We start from the raw sequence: 19,549 nt of genomic DNA on the forward strand, positions 1-19,549 counted from the left end.
GCCAGCAAGTTAAAAAATCACAAAATTTCCCCCTTCCTCTTTTCATTCGCCACACATTTTTTTAAAATTTGTATTTGTCAGAAAAAATAAATGTAATACTATTTTTTGTTTCTAATTAATTAATTTTTTATCACGTGTTATTCTTGCAATTATATATATTAGCGAGCTAGACAACTATATAGATAAAAGTGCAGCATTGGCCCAATAGGGCAAGTGACTGTTTCATCAACTGGCTCCAAACTCTCTCACACTGGCTTTAGACCATCAGACCATCTTTATTGTTGAGTCCTGTGACTACAGGGAAAACAAATATATGTGAGGCTAACTTTCCTGTGTTATTCGTAGTTTAAATTTGCTACTCCTTCAGGCACCCAACAAGAAGCCTCGGAAGTCACCATCGGAAAAGGGCTCTGCGAGAGCGCCACGCGGGCGGAAGGCCAATGGCATGGCCCAGCAGTACAGAGAGGGGGATCCTGTCACTCTGTTTGAGGTTGTCAAACAGGGAAAGAGCGCTATGCAGGTATAGGATGCTATGCAGGTCAGGAGAAAAAAATTTTAAAAAAATATTCTTTAAAACATCTTTAGGTGCCTAATGTATTATAAATTGTGTACAATTTTGCTCTGATTATGATTCTTTACTAAATGATGTGATGCATCATGAAATCTCAGATTTGGTTATAATTGGGTCAGATTCAATTTAATTCTGTTATTTTGGTATGAATCATCATTTTGAAAAATATGCTAAAGACAAATGTAACTGGAGGGACAGTTTACTCCCTTAAAGGGATAGTTCGCCCAAAAATGAAAATTAAGTCATTGTTTACTTACCTCTGAGTTGTTATAACCACATATGACTTTCTTTCTTTTTCTTAACACAAAGGGAGAAATTGTGAAAAACAATTGTTCTCAGTGATGTCATACAATGGTAGTTTATGGTGACCACATCTTCAAACTTCAAAAGGACACAAAAGTATAATTCAAAAGTCTAATGCACATTAGTTTTCTCAATTTCTCCCTATGTGTTAAAGAAAAAGAAAGAAAGAAAGTAATCTGGGGTTAGAACAATACAGGGGTGAGTAAACAATGACTGAATATTTATTTTTGAGAGAACTAATCCTTTAAATAGATAGGGGATCTTTTGCACACACACACACACACAAAATATATTTACAAATAAAAATATTCAAGAAATGTCATTTGGAAAAGAAATTAGTGCGTAATACATTGGGTGTTGTTATGGTTATTGTAATTAATTATTAAATGTATGACATCCACTGTCAAACTCACTGGTAACACTTTACAATAAGATTCTATTTGTTAACAAAATGAGTTAACATAAACTAACAACGAACATTACTTTTCAACTTTCTAATAGATTTTTGATTTTATTTGTTAACATTAGTTAATGCACTATGAACAAGCATGAACAATGAACAATTGTATTTTTATTAACTAACATTGCCAGATATTAATAAATGCTGTAAACAATATATTGTTCATGATACCTAATGCATTAACTAATGTTAACGAATGGAACCTTGTTGTTAAGTGCTACCAACTTACTTAATACACAAAATCAGATTGTGCTGTCAAAGGAGCTGGTGTTGAGCAACTCATCCACTGAATTGAAATGGTGACACAGCTGTCTATGAATCTTTCAGTCAGTGGTTGATGACTGGATCGAGTCGTATAAGCAGGATAGAGATATTGCACTTTTGGACCTCATCAACTTCTTCATCCAGTGCTCTGGCTGTAAAGGTACTAAATAACTCACTCCATATTATGAGTTTTTATGACTTTTCCCACTGCATTTTATTGGCTCTGTACTTGTATTTTGCACAATGACAATAAAGTTGAATCTAATCTAATCTAAAAATATTATGCATGAATATTAATAATTTGTTATTCATTCACAATAGTACTGATTTTTATTTTCTATTTTTTACTGATCTTCCTTCATTTCAGGCACTGTTAGGATTGAAATGTTTCGCAATATGCAGAATGCAGAAATCATTCGCAAAATGACAGAAGAGTTTGATGAGGTATCTTTTCTTTTAGATTTACTAATGGTTATTTATTAAAATGACTTCTGAACTAGAATCTGAATAGATTGTACTTGGCGTTTTAATGTAGGACAGTGGAGATTACCCTTTGACTATATCAGGTCCATTATGGAAGAAGTTTCGTTACAATTTCTGTGAGTTTATCAGCGTCCTGATCCGTCAGTGCCAGTACAGCATCATCTACGATGAGTACATGATGGACACGGTCATCTCTCTGCTCACGGGGCTCTCAGACTCTCAGGTCCGAGCCTTCAGACACACCAGCACTCTAGCAGGTAAACACCCCACACCTCTTGATCTGACTTTAGTCACACAACCTAGCAGCCAAAATTGGCTTTTAAAAAGCCATTTGAAAGTTGACTTCCCCAAAAAGTGTAAAAACGATGGCTCTGTTTATTTGAGGTGACTGACATACCAAAATTGATTTAACAATGCCGTGATGGACAAACTATCTGTTTCAAGAGAAATAATTTTCCGTTGGGTAATATAATAATTTCTGAACCACTACTGTCACTAAATGGAATTGCAGGAATAAAGACAGGTTTCATTCTCCCCAAACCTACTTAACCATAATAGTGTTGAGTTGACAAGCAGGTAGAAGGTTTGCAGTTTGTGCCTATGTTAAGTTCCCCTCCATGTTGCTTACTTGGAGAATCTCAGCCACTCAAAGAAATGCAGTCACTTTGTTTTTATGTCCTCAGCCATGAAGCTCATGACAGCTCTGGTGAATGTGGCGTTGAACCTTAGCATCCACCAGGACAACACACAAAGACAGTATGAAGCAGAACGCAACAAAATGGTGGGAAAGAGAGCCAATGAGAAACTCGAACTTTTGCTCCAAAAGAGGAAAGAGGTATTACACACTAAGTGCTCCTAGGTATACCTCATTTGTAGGCCCTGATTTACCAGGCTATGATAATTTGCTCGAGATGATAATTTACTCACATGATTCAACTTTCTCACCAGCTCCAAGAAAACCAAGATGAAATCGAAAACATGATGAACTCAATCTTCAAGGGAATTTTTGTTCATCGTTATAGGTGATTTAAATTTGTAGACCCTCACAATGATGCACATTTCAGGGCTGTCATAGCCAGCAATGTCTAATCATATCTTATGTGTGATTGACAGGGATGCAATTGCTGAAATCAGAGCAATCTGTATAGAGGAGATTGGTGTGTGGATGAAAATGTATAGTGATGCCTTCTTGAATGACAGCTATCTGAAATACGTGGGATGGACCTTACATGACCGGGTATGCAATCTCTGAAAACACCAATAAACAGCTTTTTTGTGCTCCTGTAGCATTTCATTTTCAGTTTTATAATATCATAATGTTCCATTTTCAGCAAGGTGAAGTGCGGTTGAAGTGTTTGAAAGCCTTACAAAACCTCTATACAAACCGTGAACTTTTTCCAAAACTTGAGCTCTTCACAAACCGGTTTAAGGTAAGAGAGCATTTCAGGTGTGGTATTAAAATTCCCGGAATCTCTTTTACATTTTGATATTTAAAAATGTTCCTTATAGGATCGTATCGTGTCCATGACCTTGGATAAAGAGTATGATGTTGCAGTCGAGGCCATCAGACTGGTCACATTAATCCTACAGTAAGTTAAGTCTTTCTGCTGTCTGGTAAACATAACTGCCGTGTATGTTGTCTTGAAGCTTTTCTGCATCAAATGTTCTTCATTCATCCAGGGGGAGTGAGGACGCTCTGTCTAATGAGGACTGTGAGAATGTCTATCATTTGGTGTATTCTGCTCACAGGCCTGTTGCCGTGGCTGCAGGGGAGTTCCTGCATCGAAAGTGAGTCAGCTTCCTTCGTGTAACCTTTACATTTAATCATTTAGGATAGTTTAGTCATGACAACTCTCTGTAGAGAGTTAGAATGGTTATGTGGGTAGACATATTGATATGATGTTGGCCTTGGCAGACTAACCTTTCACAAACTAGTCATGCTTTTCCAATGACTTGAGAAACAAACACTGACATAACTGGATACATGGCTACGTGGTAGTTATACGTGACTGCCTCGCCTGCCCAAAACAAGCACGGCTCGTCGCAGTGTTTGTATACAGCTTTAACCCCTGTTTTTGAGGACATATATCAGTAAAAATGCAGAAAAGTATCTAAAATGAACAAGAATGTTTTCTTTTCAAGTTTATAGAAAGGCCCTTTTTATGGTACTTTTATCTGTAATGATCTGATAATGTGGATATTTTATACCCGGCATACACTAACTACACTGTACACTGAATATTATGAACATGAGGGTTTTTCACGGTCATGGAAAACTTAAAAATATACATTTTTATCTCCTAAAAAGTAATGGAAATTCATATACAAAAATTGGTTTCACTATGCTGAGCTCCCTAAATATTTAAATAAATATAAATTGCTCTTTAAAGTGCAATCTCTATAAAATTATGTAAAAATCCTTGTCACTTCCACCACTGGAATCGCAAGTTCGAATCCAGGCTGTGCTGAGTGACCCCAGCCAGGTCACCTAAGCAACCAAATTGGCCCGGTTGCTATGGAGGGTAGAATTACGTGGGGTAACCTCCTCGTGATCGCGATTAGTGGTTCTCGCTCTCAATGGGGTGCGTGGATCGCGGAGAGTAGCATGCGCCTCCACATGCGGAGTCTCCGCAGTGTCATGCACAATGAGCCACGTGATAAGATGCGTGGATTGAGGATCTCAGAAGCGGAGGCAACTGAGACTTGTCCTCTGCCACCCGGATTGAGGTGAGGAACTGCACCACCACCAGGACCTACTAAGTAGTGGGAATTGGGCATTCCAAATTGGGAGAAAAGGGGATAAAATTACAAATATAAAACTAAAACCCTTGTCATAAACAACTGGTAAACAACTGAAAAAGTAATTGGTCAAATTAAATAAGATAACTGCATGAAAGACTGAGAGGTCAGATATTTAAACAGATCTTAAAGTACACTTGGTGCACATCTATAAACAAGACTGACCTACCTCTCTCTGTTTCTTTGCGTCATGGGTAGATTGTTCAGCAGACATGATCCTCAGGCAGAAGAAGCTCTGGCCAAGCGCAGGGGCAGGAGCAGCCCAAATGGAAACCTCATCCGCATGCTTGTGCTCTTCTTTCTGGAGAGTGAGGTAAAGCTACTGTTACAGCCAGAACTGTTTTTTAGCCACTTATGATGACACATGTTTGGTTGAAATGTTGTTGTGTACAAATATCATCAAATAATAATAAGTATCTATATTGTTCATGAGATGATGTGTTTCAGTGCTTAATGTGAACATGCTTGTTTTTCCAGCTGCACGAGCATGCTGCTTATCTAGTGGACAGTTTGTGGGAGAGCTCACATGAACTGCTGAAAGACTGGGAGTGTATGACGGAGCTGCTGCTGGAGGAACCTGTGCAGGGAGAGGAGGGTACGGACACACTCAAAGAGGTTGCACTGGTGCCAGTAATAGATAAACCATTACCTGTGAGCCATATTTTACAAGCTCAGAGATAGCTTAGAGAGATTTGTGTCAGAAATCCACATATCTGGCTTTTTAATCCCTTTTAAAGGTGCTTCACTCTCATTCACCTTCTCCCTCCATCTTTTTGTTTGTCTATAGTGTTGTCAGACAGGCAGGAGGGTGCTCTGATCGAATTGACAGTCTGTACTATTCGTCAGGCGGCTGAAGCCCACCCACCTGTAGGGAGAGGGACTGGAAAAAGGGTAAGACTTCCATTGACTTAGCAGTTTACACCCTAGCCTGTTCTTGTTCTTGTAAGCAGTACATTTAAAGAGTTCTTACTGTAACACTTTACCATAAGGTACTAATAGTTAACGTATTAGTTTCCCATATTTATTAATTACATTTTGTTTTATTTCGTTTTTCATTTAGTTTGCATTTTGCATACATAATTCTGGTCTGATGTACTTGTGTGCAGTGCTTTTCTGAAAAGATAAAGTATATTGATTGGGTATTGGCATTTCAACCAATTGTGTTGTCAAGTACTCTCGGTTACTAGAAGTTTAGAATTTAAGTTCAACCTGTTCTTATTTAAAAATTAGCACTATGCATCATCAACAACATCTGGATTAAAAAATGACAAAAAACTAAAATATTTGCACACACATAGAAACATACATTCAAAGTCTTCAGAAGCGCTTCACTTTAAATAATGACAGTAATTCGTCCCTTTAATAAGTACACTGTAAGTCACTTTGGAGAAAAGCGTCTGCCAAATGCATAAATGTAAATGGATGAAAATGTACTAATCTTGATGTCAGTGTCATTTTATTGTAGAGTTTTTGGCTCTCAGTATTGAGTCTCTGATTTGTTGTGAAGGTTTTGACTGCAAAAGAAAGAAAGACTCAGATTGATGACAAAAACAAACTGACGGAGCACTTCATCATGGCTCTTCCCATGTTACTCTCAAAAGTAGGACAATACGACTCTGTCTTATGTTTGTTTTACTCACAACATAACTGGATAATTTGTGCACTGATAAACCTGTCTTCCACCTTCAGTACCAGACAGATTCAGAGAAAGTAGCCAACCTCCTACAGATCCCACAATTCTTTGACCTAGACGTGTATAGCGCTGGGAGAATGGAGAAGGTAAGCTTTTTGAGCTGGATCTCGATAAACCCACCATCCGTATTGAAATCCATCAACAGTTGGCTGATGACTGCATTTGACTGTTCCAGCACTTGGATGCGTTGCTGAAGCAGATCAAATTTGTGGTGGAGAAGCACACAGATACAGAGGTGCTGGAGGCCTGCAGTAAGACCTACAGTATCCTGTGTAGTGAAGAGTACACCATTATGAACCGCGTGGACATTGCTCGCAGTCAGCTCATCGATGAACTAGCTGACCGCTTCAACCACTCAGTGGAGGAGCTGCTGCAGGCGGTGAGGGATCTGCGGAGGTGATGGACAGATTTGGAGAGATATATCAGGGAATTTTAAAATTGTGTTTTCCAGGCTCAGAAAAGTCATGTAAATTATCAAATGCCTGGAGATGTCATGGAAATATCTGTGATGAATTAACATTTTTCTGACCCACTTTATGTCTGGTATCTTTAACTACTATGTACCTAAGCATTTGATGCAATGTAGTTATTATGAGCAAATGTGTTGTTGCATTGTACTTTTAAAGTACCTGCATTTAATCCCTACCCCTACCTCTACTCCAAAACCTACCCGTACCTCATCCTCATTAGCAGCAAATGTGAATCTTGTAAGAATTTTGCAGAACAACATGTAGGTTCATGTTAAATACATTGTATTATGTGTATTTTAATCTTAGTACATAGCAGTTAAAAACAACTAATATAAAGTGGGACCCATTTTTCTATTATAATTATAGCATTTCTATTATATTTCTATTATAGCAAATTAGTCTGAAGTTGATTTAGTTTTTTGTCTCCAGAAGCATAGGATTGTTCATAGGTAGATGTGAGTGAGGTGGACCCTGTGATGGCTGTGTATGACTCATAGCTGTTCAAAGCTCTCTCTGAATATCTGTCTCGTTTGCAGGGGGAGGAGGCTGATGATGACGACATCTACAATGTTCTCTCTACTCTAAAGAGACTCACTTCTTTTCACAAGTATGCTGCTGTAATGCAGCAATTTTGCCCAAATTTGCTCATAATGCAAACGCTTATTTCTTTTGACTACCTGGAGTCACTGTGTGCTAATGAACTATCAATGTCTCTATCTCCTCTTTATCAGTGCTCATGACTTGACAAGATGGGACTTTTTTGGGAACTGCTACAGGTTGCTAAGGACAGGAATTGAGCAGGGTTCTATGCCAGAGCAGGTGCGTCTGTTTCTGATATGAAGAGTTATTGACGGTGTGCTCTCTGGTGACAGGTGCAACATTAATATCAAGATAAGACATACCCTGATATTGAGTGGGTCTCATTGTCTGATTTGTAGATAGCAGTACAGGCTCTTCAGTGTTCTCATTACTCTATACTGTGGCAGTTGGTGAAGATCACAGAGGGCTCTCCATCAAAGGTACATTTATTTAATGACTTTCCATTCAATTTAGAAGATGGTTTTAATCCACAATTTTGAATACTCTGATACCCATGGAGCTGTCTTGTAAATGAGTTACAGTACTGTGCAAAACGTTTTAGGCAATTACCAGCTTATAAATGTATAAAAGCATTTAAATGAATTCTTCTGTTAAAGAGTAATTTTTACAGTCGTTTAAAGTTTTTTGACATTATATCGTCATCATGGCAACTAAATTGTACAATTGGCTATAATTTTACACAGAAAAGGTTAGTAAGCAATTTAAAATGCCATAAAGAGTTTTTAATTTATCAATTAGCTTCATACAAAGTGTAGTAAACAAAAAATAAAAAAACCTGAATCAATTAGGGCTGGGAAATTTAACACGATAATTTCTGCAATTACTGTATGATTTCAGTTTCCTGTTCAGGAGACAGAACACGTTCCCGACCACCTTGTGTTGGTAATCTTTCAGTTCTGCCAAACAAATAGTAAAATACTGTAAATTCAAAGTAGGTATACATTTCCTAAATACTTGAAACATACTTTACAGTATTTTTACAGTCCTACAGAACAGTCCACAGGCAATACTGTACTACTGTACTCATTGAGTACTTTATTGATATGCAGTACTGCAATTTTCTAGTGAGAGTAGATTTCTTACCTATTCTCATTTCGGAAAGTCCGGATGATGGATGCTACAGTGTACCTGCTCAGATTTGGCTGTACTCTTTGCCCAGCCTCCCTCATTGTTAGACCATGGTTGACCACATGATCAACCAAAGTGGCTCGGATCTCATCAGAGATTACGGTCCTTGGCCTTCCTCGTCCTCCCCGTCCTCCTCCTCTTACTCTCACTCCTCTGGCTCTGCCTCTGTTTCCAATGTTGGCATCCATTGCTCCATTGAATAGCTCACCTGTTGCCCTTTTATGCTAAAGCTCTGATTGCTAATTGTAAAACTGTGTGACGGGTGTTTGCCCTTGTGATGAGTCAGTGTGCATATTTGAATGGCAGTGTGTTCCTTGTGAAAACAAGATATTTTCTGCATGAAAATTGTGCCAAAAGCAGAGAATTGTGTGTAGTGTTTTGAAAAAAGTGTGTTTTAGAACTGCAATTTAAGTGTAAAGCAGGAATTGTGCTTGTAGTTTAGCAGAATTGGTTCAGGGGGTTGGTGAATGAGTTACATGTTGTGGTCATTGTGTCTCAAGTACCAGAATTTGTGTGTAAACAGTTGAGAAAAACTGTAATGGTAGACTGTTTAATGCGCTAAAATAATTTATGTAGTATTATTTTTTCCACTTCCTGAAACTTCACTAATGATATATTCCCCACTTCCTGTGGCTAAAATTGGCATATATAAATTTCCAGGCGGTACATGACCTGACTTCACATCCTACAACAGAAACTGTTTGTGTAGACCAGTGCACAAGAAAAACCCATTCGTTAAATGTATATTCCAGGTTCAATTCAAGTTAAGCTCAATCAACAGCATTTGTGGCATAATATTGATTACCACAAAAATAAATTTTGACTTGTTCCTCCTTTAAAAATAAAGCAAAAATCTGGGTTACAGTGACGCACTTACAATGAAAGTGAATGGGGCCCAATCCATTAAAATTATAGCCACAAGACATAAACAATATCTGTGTTAACATGATTTAAATAATATAAAATTGCTTACTAACCTTTTCTGTGTAAAGTTATAGCCATTTGTACAATTTCCATGATGACGATATAATGTCAACAAACTTTAAACGACTGTAAAAATGACTATTTAAACAAGTTTTAACAGAAGAATTCTGTTAGTGCTTTAATACATTTATAAGCTTCATATTTCAGCCTTTTAACCCTCCACAAATTGGCCCCATTCATTCCCATCATAAATGCTTCACTATGTGAGGGGCCTGGGTAGCTCAGTGGTAAAGACGCTGGCTACCACCCCTGGAGTTCGAATCCAGGGCATGCTGAGTGACTCCAGCCAGGTCTCCTAAGCAACCAAACTGTCCCGGTTGCTAGGGAAGGTAGAGTCACATGGGGTAACCTCCTCGTGGTTCGTTCTCGCAACTGGGATTCGTCCTCCGCTACCCGGATTGAGGCGAATCTCTGTGACCACGAGGACTTAAAAAGCACATTGGGGATTGCGCATTCCAAATTGGGAGAAAAAAAAGGTGAGGAAATTAAAAAAAAAAAACTATTATAAATATATAAATAAATAAGTGCTTCACTGTAACTTCGATTGTTGTTGTTGTTGTTGTTTTTTTTTTTTTTTTAAGAAAAGGATAATTTTTTGTTGAAAAACAACATTATGCCATAAATTCTGTCGATTGAGCTTAACTTGTATTGAACCCGGAATATTCCTGGAACTGATTATCAACTCCAGCATTTTCTTAAGATCTTACATCCAAAAAGACAGATTTTCTGCTTTCCCAACTTCAGGATGATCTCCTAGCACTAAGGAGGGTTGTCAAGTCGTTTCTAGCTGTGTGTCAGCAGTGTTTATCAAATGTCAACACACCCGTCAAAGAGCAGGTAAGCTTAAGTCCCTCAACCTGTTGCAGACATTCAGTTCAAGATTTAAAAAAACTGTGCCTCTAACCTCTTGGTTTCCCCTCTCTTTCTCCAGGCGTTCATGCTGCTATGTGACCTGCTTATGATATTCAGTCACCAGCTCACCACTGGGGCCAGAGAGGGTCTGCAGCCTCTGATCTTTAACCCAGACAGCACACTACAGAACGAGCTGCTCAACTTCGTCTTGGACCACGCATTTATTGACCAGGATGATGAAAATCAGAGCATAGGTGAGCCTAGGGACATGGTCACACCTCAGATACAGCCGTCATATATAAAAGAGATCACAGAGTCACAGTCTCCTCGTAATCAATGTCTCTACAACAGTGTTTTAAAGTGTAGCTGAAGAGTATTCTTCTCATGTACTCAGAAGGTGATGAAGACGATGAAGCTAACAAGATTGAGGCCTTACACAAGAGGAGGAATCTTCTAGCAGCCTTCAGCAAGCTCATCATTTATGACATAGTAGATATGCCAGCCGCGGCAGATATCTTCAAACACTACATGAAGGTATGGGTGCCAAACACCATCTTATATAAACTGTAAAGTAGCAGTCATTTTTGGTGTTTATTTTTTATGAGAGTCCTTGCATAATTTCTTGTAGTACTACAATGATTATGGAGACATTATAAAGGAAACACTAAGCAAGACCAGACAGACAGACAAGATACTGTGTGCCAAGACACTCATTCTAAGCTTACAACAGGTGAGAAACCAGCCTTGGTATTCATATGACATTCTTATTATTATTATCAAAGAGCTTTTTAAAAAATATCCTGCGCTTTTGTTATGTTCTTTAGCTCTTTAATGAGCTGATCCAGGATCAGGGGCCTACTTTGGACAGGACGTCATCTCATGTGAGTGGCATTAAAGAATTGGCACGTCGCTTTGCCCTCACCTTTGGCTTGGACCAAATCAAGACCAGAGAGGCTGTGGCCACACTGCACAAGTAAGCTCATGGTAGAACTGCCCTGTGGCTCTTGAACTCATTGAACTGATCCAATCAAATCAGATTCAACACAGCTTGGTTTGCTTTGATGTCGGACATTTAATTTAATTGCAGGAGTGTGTGCTTACTACTAACTAACTGTGCTACATTTTTGCTGTATTCAGAGATGGGATTGAGTTTGCCTTTAAGTATCAGAATCCTAAAGGTCCAGAGTATCCCCCTCCAAATCTGGCCTTCCTGGAAGTTCTCTGTGAATTCTCCTCGAAACTTCTTCGGCAAGACAAGAAGACAGTGTATGTTGTCTGAGCACTTTGTTGTAATTACAAAAGACTGGTTTGATTTCCGCTTTAAAATGTATACTCATGTTTTTGAGCTGTCCTGATTTGCCCTGTTCTACTGAAAGAACCAAATCATCATCTTGCATTGTGTGTACTACTGTGACTGGTATCTTTTTTTATGACGGGATCTTATAATGTTTTCTGCGTGACTCCATAGGCACTCATATCTGGAGAAGTTTATGACAGAGCAGATGATGGAGAGACGGGAGGACATCTGGCTGCCTCTCATCTCCTACAGGAACTCTCTACTTACAGGTGGAGACGAGGATCGCATGTCCATCAACAGCGGCAGCAGCAGCAGTAAGGCTGGATCTGTACGTAGCAAGAAGGGTCGTCCGCCCATGCACAAGAGACGCATCGAGGGTGAGGTTATGATGGTTAACATAACTTGATCATACACTCACTGAGTTACTTAAGATTTATCAGACCAGGCTATATTTTTCCAGTCTTCAGCTGTCCAATTCTGTGATGATATTCTGCTCACTACATTTGTACAGAGTGGTTATCTGAGTTACCATAGCCATTCTGTCAGCTCCAACCAGTCTGGCCATTATCCGTTATTTCCCATTCTGATGGTTGATGTGAACATTAACAGAAGCTCCTGACCCATATCTGCATGATTTTATGTATTGCACTGCTCCCACATGATTGGCTGATTAGATAATCACATAAATATGTAGGTGTACAGGTGTATCTTATAAAGTGCTCAGTGAGCATATATAGGACTGTCCATGCATGTTTAAAAGTAGGTTGAGCTACACTTAGAACAAGCGGTCATGGTCTGTTTTGTGTGGTGTTGTGGTTCTGCAGAGGAAAGTGTAGAGGGTTCGTGGATGATGAGGAATGACACCCTACAGACCCCCGGAGCCCTGCAGACACCCCAGCTCACCTCCACTGTACTCCGAGAAAACCCTCGACAAGCTGCCGAACACATGCCTGACCAGGACTCTGAACCCGGGTCTGATTCTGACTTTGTCCATAAGTAAGTGGTCCTCTGATCTAAAAATATTTTAGGTTCTATTGTGTCAAAAGGTTTCATTTTTGTAACATTCAATGCGTTGAGGATAAATTGTCTCCTACAATCTCTGTATCAGTCCTCAGATGCAGATGTCCTGGCTTGGTCAGCAGAAGATGGAGGAGCTGAACAGGAAAGAGCGCACAGCCATGAACTACATGAAGGCCCGAAGTGGAGGAGTACGACAGACTGTGTAAGTTAAGAAATCAGGGGAACCTTTGTGGGATATTTCTCTAGAATAACCTAATCTACTTCAAGTGTTCAGGTGCTCTAAGTTGGTTGAGGTTTGCTTCATATACATTTTCTATTTCTCTCATCTAGACGGGGCCTCATGGAGGACGATGCAGAGCCCATTTTTGAGGATGTCATGATGTCATCTCGTGGACAGCTAGAAGACATGAGTGAGGAATTTGAAGATACCATGGTGATTGATCTGGTAAGACCAATGCTGAGTCTTAGCTGATATTAAACTTAGCCTATCATTTGTCAGTGACATGGTTGTTTTCATCAACGTCCACATTTTGTACATTTGCTGAGTTAATATGAGATAACTTATAACTTCTTATTTAACAAATTAATAGTTGTTCATAATGTGATGTTGAGGGTTGGGCTGCACCAATGGCTATATTTATCGGCCAATTATTGACCAAATTAAAACCATTGGCATATCGGTTATAAGCATGAAAACGCTGATATAAAAACCTGATGGTTTATTTATAATTCATTAGTAAAACACCTTATAAAAACTCTGAATGAAAATGCACAATCCAGAAATAATAATAGCCACAATATGTAGAAGAGTTGACACTCCAAAGAATGCGTAATGTTTAATAAAAAATAATTCTCATTCTCACTTTAATGTGGAAAAATATTTACTTACCTGTGTATAGGCAGACTTTGACTTATGAGAAATCGGTATGATATTGATTAATAATGCATGACTGATTGAATTAAGAGTAAAGATTAAAACCGCAATATGGCCTTGCGCTATAACTAAACCTTATAAGACTGCATTTAAAATTATATCATATATCATTTTATAATTACTTTTTTTTTATTTATTTATCTTTCATTGTGGCTCTTTTTCTTTTTTTGTTTTTTACATTTTGGCCTGTGTTCAACAGAGCAAATACATGTTCAATGAAATTTTTTTTTGTAAATCTTTATACATTTGTAATGCATAATTCCTATGTAAAACAGTGATCCAATAACAAAAGTATGGGGCACAATATCGGACTAGATTTAGTTCAAATCAGTATCGGTCAGATATGTTCATATTGGTGCATCTCTAGTTTAGGGCTCAGTGTTATCCCTAAAATAAGACCACTTTATTACTGAAAAGATAGCTGTGGTCAGGGGCGCAACTACCCAGTGTTAGAGGGGTATGCAGCAACAATTTTGGCCCCGCGCCGTCGACATTAGCGGACACGAGCACGGGCACCAGCACGGAAAGAGAGTTCGCTGAACGCTTCACTGCAGCGAGCAAAACGTGTAAAACATTACCCAGTCCCCTTACAGGCGGCTGGAAATGTCTGTACAGCAGTCAATGTGCCAGTCACAGAACTCGCTCACCTGCAATCAAATGCCGTTTTAACGGCAACACACAGAAATCACAAGAGTCATTTTCTGCCTGTGTCACTAAGGGGTCACGTGTCCACACTAAAGTGCGCACTCCCACATATCAATACTGTCCAAACAGTGCCGAATACTTTCCCAGCTCGAGCTGGACGCCCCATAAACGTAGATCGTGTGCCTATTGTCATGTATGCACCACTACACACAAGCACTGTTCCCACAGTTATAAACACTTCCCCAGTAAAAGCGGGAAATACTATAAATGTAGCGCGCGTGCCTGCTGTCCTGCACGCACCCCTACACACAAACACTGTATGCATGGCCAAAAACCCCGCCGCTAGCGGGAGGCTTTATGAAAGTGGCGCGCGTGCTTACCACAGTAGATGCACCCCCACCCATAATGCTGCCCATACAGTTCCAAACAGATCTCTGGCTCACGCCGCGAGCATCACAGATGCGACGCGCGAGCCAAGAAACTCCCCGCTAAGAGCGGGAAGCTTTATGGAAGTGGCGCGCGTGCCTATTACAATGTATGCACCCCCACCCGTAAACACTGTCGTTTCAAACATTTCTCCGGCTCTTGCTGCGAGCATTACGGAGATAGCGTGCGTGCCTGTAATCTCACACGCACCCCTGTACTCAACAAAGCTGCTCAGCGCGCGCCCGCGCCTCTGAGAGCTGTAAGCTCAGTGTTAGCACATTTTCTGCCTGTGTCACTAAGGGGTCACGTGTCCACACTAAAGTGCGCACTCCCACAGTTACAAACACTGTATGCATGACCAAAAACACCCCGCCGCGAGCGGGAGGCTTTATGTAAGTGGCGCGCGTGCCTACTACAGTATATGCACCCCCACCCATAAGCGCTGCCCATACAGTTTCAAACAATTCTCTGGCTCATGTCGCGAGCATCACAGATGTGACGCGCGAGCCAAGAAACTCCCCGCTAAGAGCGGGAAGCTTTATGAAAGTGGCGCGCGTGCCTATTACAATGTATGCACCCCCACCTGTAAACACATACAGTTTCAAACATTTCTCCGGCTGCGAGCATTATGGAGATAGCGCGCGTGCCTGTAATCTCACACGCACCCCTGCACTCAACACAGCTGCTCAGCGCGCGCCCGCGCCTCTGAGAGCTGTAAGCTCAGTGTTAGCACATTTTCTGCCTGTGTTACTAAGGGGTCACGTGTCCACACTAAAGTGCGCATTCCCACAGTTACAAACACTGTATGCATGGCCAAAAACACCCCGCTGCGAGCGGGAGGCTTTATGAAAGTGGCGCGCGTGCCTACTACAGTAGATGCACCCCCAACAGTTCTCTGTCTCATGCCGCAAGCATCACAGATGCGACGCGCGAGCCAAGAAACTCCCCGCTAAGAGCGGGAAGCTTTATGAAAGTGGCGCGCGTGCCTATTACAATGTATGCACCCCCACCTGTAAACACTGTCTATACAGTTTCAAATATTTCTCACCTGCGCCTCTGGGAGCTGTAAACTCAGTGTTAGCACAAGGCAATTTGCCGGTGGGGCCCATACGTCACTGCAACACGCCCCCAGCCAACATTCAGCCCATATCTGTGTTAGCAAAAGCCTGGGAAAAAATCCCCGACATGCCAAAATGGGTTTTGAACATAATAAAACACGGTTACTCACTTCAATTCGCTCGCAGACCACCCCGCTTTTCAGCGGTGGTCGAGACGAAAGTGAGGAAAGATGTGTCACATGTTCTACGCACCGAGGTGCTCGAACTGATAGAGAAGGGCTATAGAAACTGTTCCTCCCTCTATGAGCTAGGCGGGTTTTTACAGCCGCTATTTTCCCGTCGAACAGGCGGTGGCCTCTGCCCCATCCTAGATCTCAGACATCTGAACAAAGCTTTTATGATTCGCTCGTTCAGAATGATAACAACCAAACATATCCTCGCTCAAGTTCAGCCCGGGGTTGGTTTCTATCAGTGGATTTGAAAGACGCTTACATTCACATTCGATGACGCCTCATCACAGGCCTTTTCTGAGATTCAGCTTCGAGGGACAGTCATACCAGTACACAGTACTACCATTCGACCTATCATTGTGTATGGACGCGGCACTTTCCCCTGAGACAGCGGGAGTGCGAATACTGAATTACCTCGACGATTGGCTAATCATAGCACAATCAGAGGGTCAGTTAACGACGCACAGATCTTGGATTATCAGCCATCTAGAATGCCTGGGTCTGAGAATCAGTTTTGCAAAGAGCGTGCTATCCCCCAGCCAGAATATCTCTTCTGGGAATAGTGCTAGACTCAGTGCAGATGACAGCACGCCTCTCATCAGAGCGTGCGCTCTCTATTCGACGCCTTGCAACATCATTCAGAAAGTCGAACGACCCGTCAAACGATTTCAAAGAATGCTCGGTCTCATGGCCTCGGCATCAGCTGTACTCCAGCTAGGATTGTTGCACATGCGTCCTCTCCAGCGCTAGCGTGGCGCTCGGGCCACTTTTTGATCAGAGCGAATCACGGCTGTATAAAAGCCCTGACACCCTGGAAAGCCATAAACTGGTATCAAACCGGCGTGAGTCTGGGCGTGAATACGCGGAGAAAAATGATCACGACAGATGCCTCCAAAATAGGATGAGGGGCCCTTTACGAGGGCAGGCCTGTCTTCGGCTTTTGGTCAAACCCGGAAAAGCGCCTACATATAAACTGTCTGGAAATGAAGGCGGTCGCCTTGGCTTTCAGAGCCCTGCTTCTGTACCTGAAAAACGAACACGTCCTGGTCCGAACGGACAACATGACGGTAGTTTCGTATATAAATCGCCAGGATGGACTTAAATTGAGCTCCCTGCACTCTATGGAGGGCCCTCCATGCATGGCCCCTCAACGGGTTCCCGAGAACCTCCCCAGTGGAGTTTTGAGAACCATCACTGAGGCGCGAGCACCCTCTACAAGGCGCTTATATGCCCAAAAGTGGAAAGTGTTCAGTGACTGGTGTGATACCAAGAGCTTGAACCCCAAATCGTGTGAGATACCAAGTGTACTCTCCTTTTTGCAAGAGCTGCTGGAGGCGGGCCGCACACCCTCCACGCTCAAAGTCTATGTGGCTGCCATAGCGGCATTGCACAATCCTGATAAAGGACATTCATTAGGGAAAAACGATCTAATCATTCGTTTCCTAAGAGGCGCTAGGAGGATGAACCCTCCTCGCCCCCTCGGTGCCGATCTGGGACCTGGCCCACGGTCCTGGACGCACTCAAGAGTGCCCGTTAGAACCTCTCCGAACCGTGCACCTTAAACAGCAAAACTGCGCTCTTGCTGGCGCTCACTTCAGTCAAGAGAGTGGGCGACCTGCAGCGCTGTCATCAACGCTGCTTGCCTGGAATTTGGACCTAACGACTGCAGAGTTGTCCTTAGGCCAAAGCACGGGTATATTCCTAAGGTGCTCTCCACACCCTTCATAGCACAGGTGATATCTCTGGCAGCACTATCGTCCCCAGCAGACGAAAGCGACGCTAATTTACTCTGCCCCGTCAGGGCGCTCAGGGTATATTTGGAACGTTCTGCCCTGTTCAGACAGACGGAACAATTATTTGTATGCTTTGGCGGCCGCACTAAAGGTCTCGCAGTCTCAAAGCAAAGAATATCACGCTGGATAGTGGATGCTATAGCGCTAGCTTATGAAGCCAAGGGCCTTCAATGCCCCTTAGGCGTCAGAGCTCACTCTACGAGGAGCATGGCCTCCTCGTGGGCTTGGTCGAGTGGGATACCCATTTAAGATATTTGTGAGGCGGTGGGCTGGGCCTCGCCTTCGACATTTATCAGGTTTTATAACCTACAGGTCCCCTCATTGCATTCCAACATTCTATCAGCCTGACTGTAGAATGGACTGGAGTATGTATATGCTGAGCATTATCTCCTCCCTTATAAGGTCCGTCCCTGACCGACTTAGAGGATTTTTTATGCATATCATAAACGCACGGCGTTTTACATGGTGTTCCCATAGCTACATGGTGTTCCATAGCGTAAGCTACTTACGCAATAGGAGAGACCTCTCGATAGGGAACGACTCGGTTACTAACGTAACCTCGGTTCCCTGAGAGGAGGGAACGAGTATTGCGTAAGCTGCCGTGCTTGTGCTTGGTCAGTTCGCTTCAGTCGACTGAACCTAAAGGAACTCGTATGACGGGGTGCTCATTATATAGCCTGGCTATGCTAATTTCGGCGGGCTCTGAGCGCGCGAACGCGAGGCGCGCGAGTCGCTCTGTCATTGGTTCGAGCAGTTGCCGCAGCACAGCCAATGACCGAGCTGCCTCACTCATTACTGTCTGCTGTGCAGCTGCAATGTGTTTTACATAAAGACTTCAATATTTCTTGAGAAACGGAGTTTTCCCATAGCGTAAGCTACTTACGCAATACTCGTTCCCTCCTCTCAGGGAACCGAGGTTACGTTAGTAACCGAGTCGTTTTCAGCTCAGCAACCTCGGTTTTGCATATTCTAAGCTAGCTAGCTACATATTCTGGCTGCCGACAGCTTTTTTGCTTTATCCATCTTTGAGTTTTAACGACAACTCACTCCTGCTGCTCACTCAGCGCTTGCATCGCGATATTACCATTCTGTCAAAATAAATTCTATGATGGAATCTTATGAGGGCGCTGGCGCCTACTCTAGCCTGTTAGTCCTCTAAAATGTATATAACTTTTTTATATTTAACTTATAGAACTTTTATATAAATGTATAAAACTTATATAAATTAGAATTTTTTTTTCGTTTTTTTTTTTAACCATCGCTTTGGCGCGCCATGGTGCGGCGCATACCCACTTTTTGCGCCACTGGCTGTGGTCATAAAATGGTAATACAATGTGGGAAAGTGTTATAAATTAAATCTCCTTTGCAGCCTCCATCCAGGAATAGGCGTGAGAGGGCGGAGCTGAGACCGGACTTCTTTGACTCGGCAGCCATGATTGAGGATGAGTCGGTAAGGCTGAAATTACTGTTCTTATGTGTGAGCATTCAATTAACACTGTTGATCATGATTATATAAAGTAGTTATATATAATCACTTTT

At 41.7% G+C, this 19,549-nt stretch overlaps 1 protein-coding gene across 2 annotated transcripts in view; it reads left to right on the forward strand.

Moving 5' to 3' along the window:
- Positions 1–19,549, forward strand: part of LOC127649558 (cohesin subunit SA-1) — a 70,553-nt gene that overhangs the window by 49,697 nt on the left and 1,307 nt on the right. The window contains exons 4-33 of one of the 2 annotated variants that reach the window (XM_052134714.1): positions 368–520; positions 1,662–1,758; positions 1,966–2,042; positions 2,134–2,338; positions 2,765–2,916; positions 3,030–3,103; positions 3,195–3,318; positions 3,413–3,511; positions 3,591–3,670; positions 3,762–3,869; positions 5,079–5,193; positions 5,358–5,475; positions 5,668–5,771; positions 6,388–6,480; positions 6,570–6,659; positions 6,749–6,952; positions 7,580–7,650; positions 7,775–7,862; positions 7,982–8,062; positions 10,500–10,592; positions 10,687–10,861; positions 11,002–11,141; positions 11,236–11,337; positions 11,432–11,580; positions 11,745–11,873; positions 12,076–12,281; positions 12,729–12,900; positions 13,013–13,126; positions 13,255–13,369; positions 19,380–19,460. In XM_052134714.1, coding sequence (XP_051990674.1) covers positions 368–520; positions 1,662–1,758; positions 1,966–2,042; positions 2,134–2,338; positions 2,765–2,916; positions 3,030–3,103; positions 3,195–3,318; positions 3,413–3,511; positions 3,591–3,670; positions 3,762–3,869; positions 5,079–5,193; positions 5,358–5,475; positions 5,668–5,771; positions 6,388–6,480; positions 6,570–6,659; positions 6,749–6,952; positions 7,580–7,650; positions 7,775–7,862; positions 7,982–8,062; positions 10,500–10,592; positions 10,687–10,861; positions 11,002–11,141; positions 11,236–11,337; positions 11,432–11,580; positions 11,745–11,873; positions 12,076–12,281; positions 12,729–12,900; positions 13,013–13,126; positions 13,255–13,369; positions 19,380–19,460 — 3,609 coding nt within the window. The remainder of the gene's footprint in view (positions 1–367; positions 521–1,661; positions 1,759–1,965; positions 2,043–2,133; positions 2,339–2,764; positions 2,917–3,029; positions 3,104–3,194; positions 3,319–3,412; positions 3,512–3,590; positions 3,671–3,761; positions 3,870–5,078; positions 5,194–5,357; positions 5,476–5,667; positions 5,772–6,387; positions 6,481–6,569; positions 6,660–6,748; positions 6,953–7,579; positions 7,651–7,774; positions 7,863–7,981; positions 8,063–10,499; positions 10,593–10,686; positions 10,862–11,001; positions 11,142–11,235; positions 11,338–11,431; positions 11,581–11,744; positions 11,874–12,075; positions 12,282–12,728; positions 12,901–13,012; positions 13,127–13,254; positions 13,370–19,379; positions 19,461–19,549) is intronic. The other variant, XM_052134715.1, reaches the window with a different exon arrangement.

This window comes from Xyrauchen texanus, chromosome 9 (genome assembly GCF_025860055.1).
Source record: "Xyrauchen texanus isolate HMW12.3.18 chromosome 9, RBS_HiC_50CHRs, whole genome shotgun sequence".
Taxonomy (NCBI): Eukaryota; Metazoa; Chordata; class Actinopteri; order Cypriniformes; family Catostomidae; genus Xyrauchen; species Xyrauchen texanus.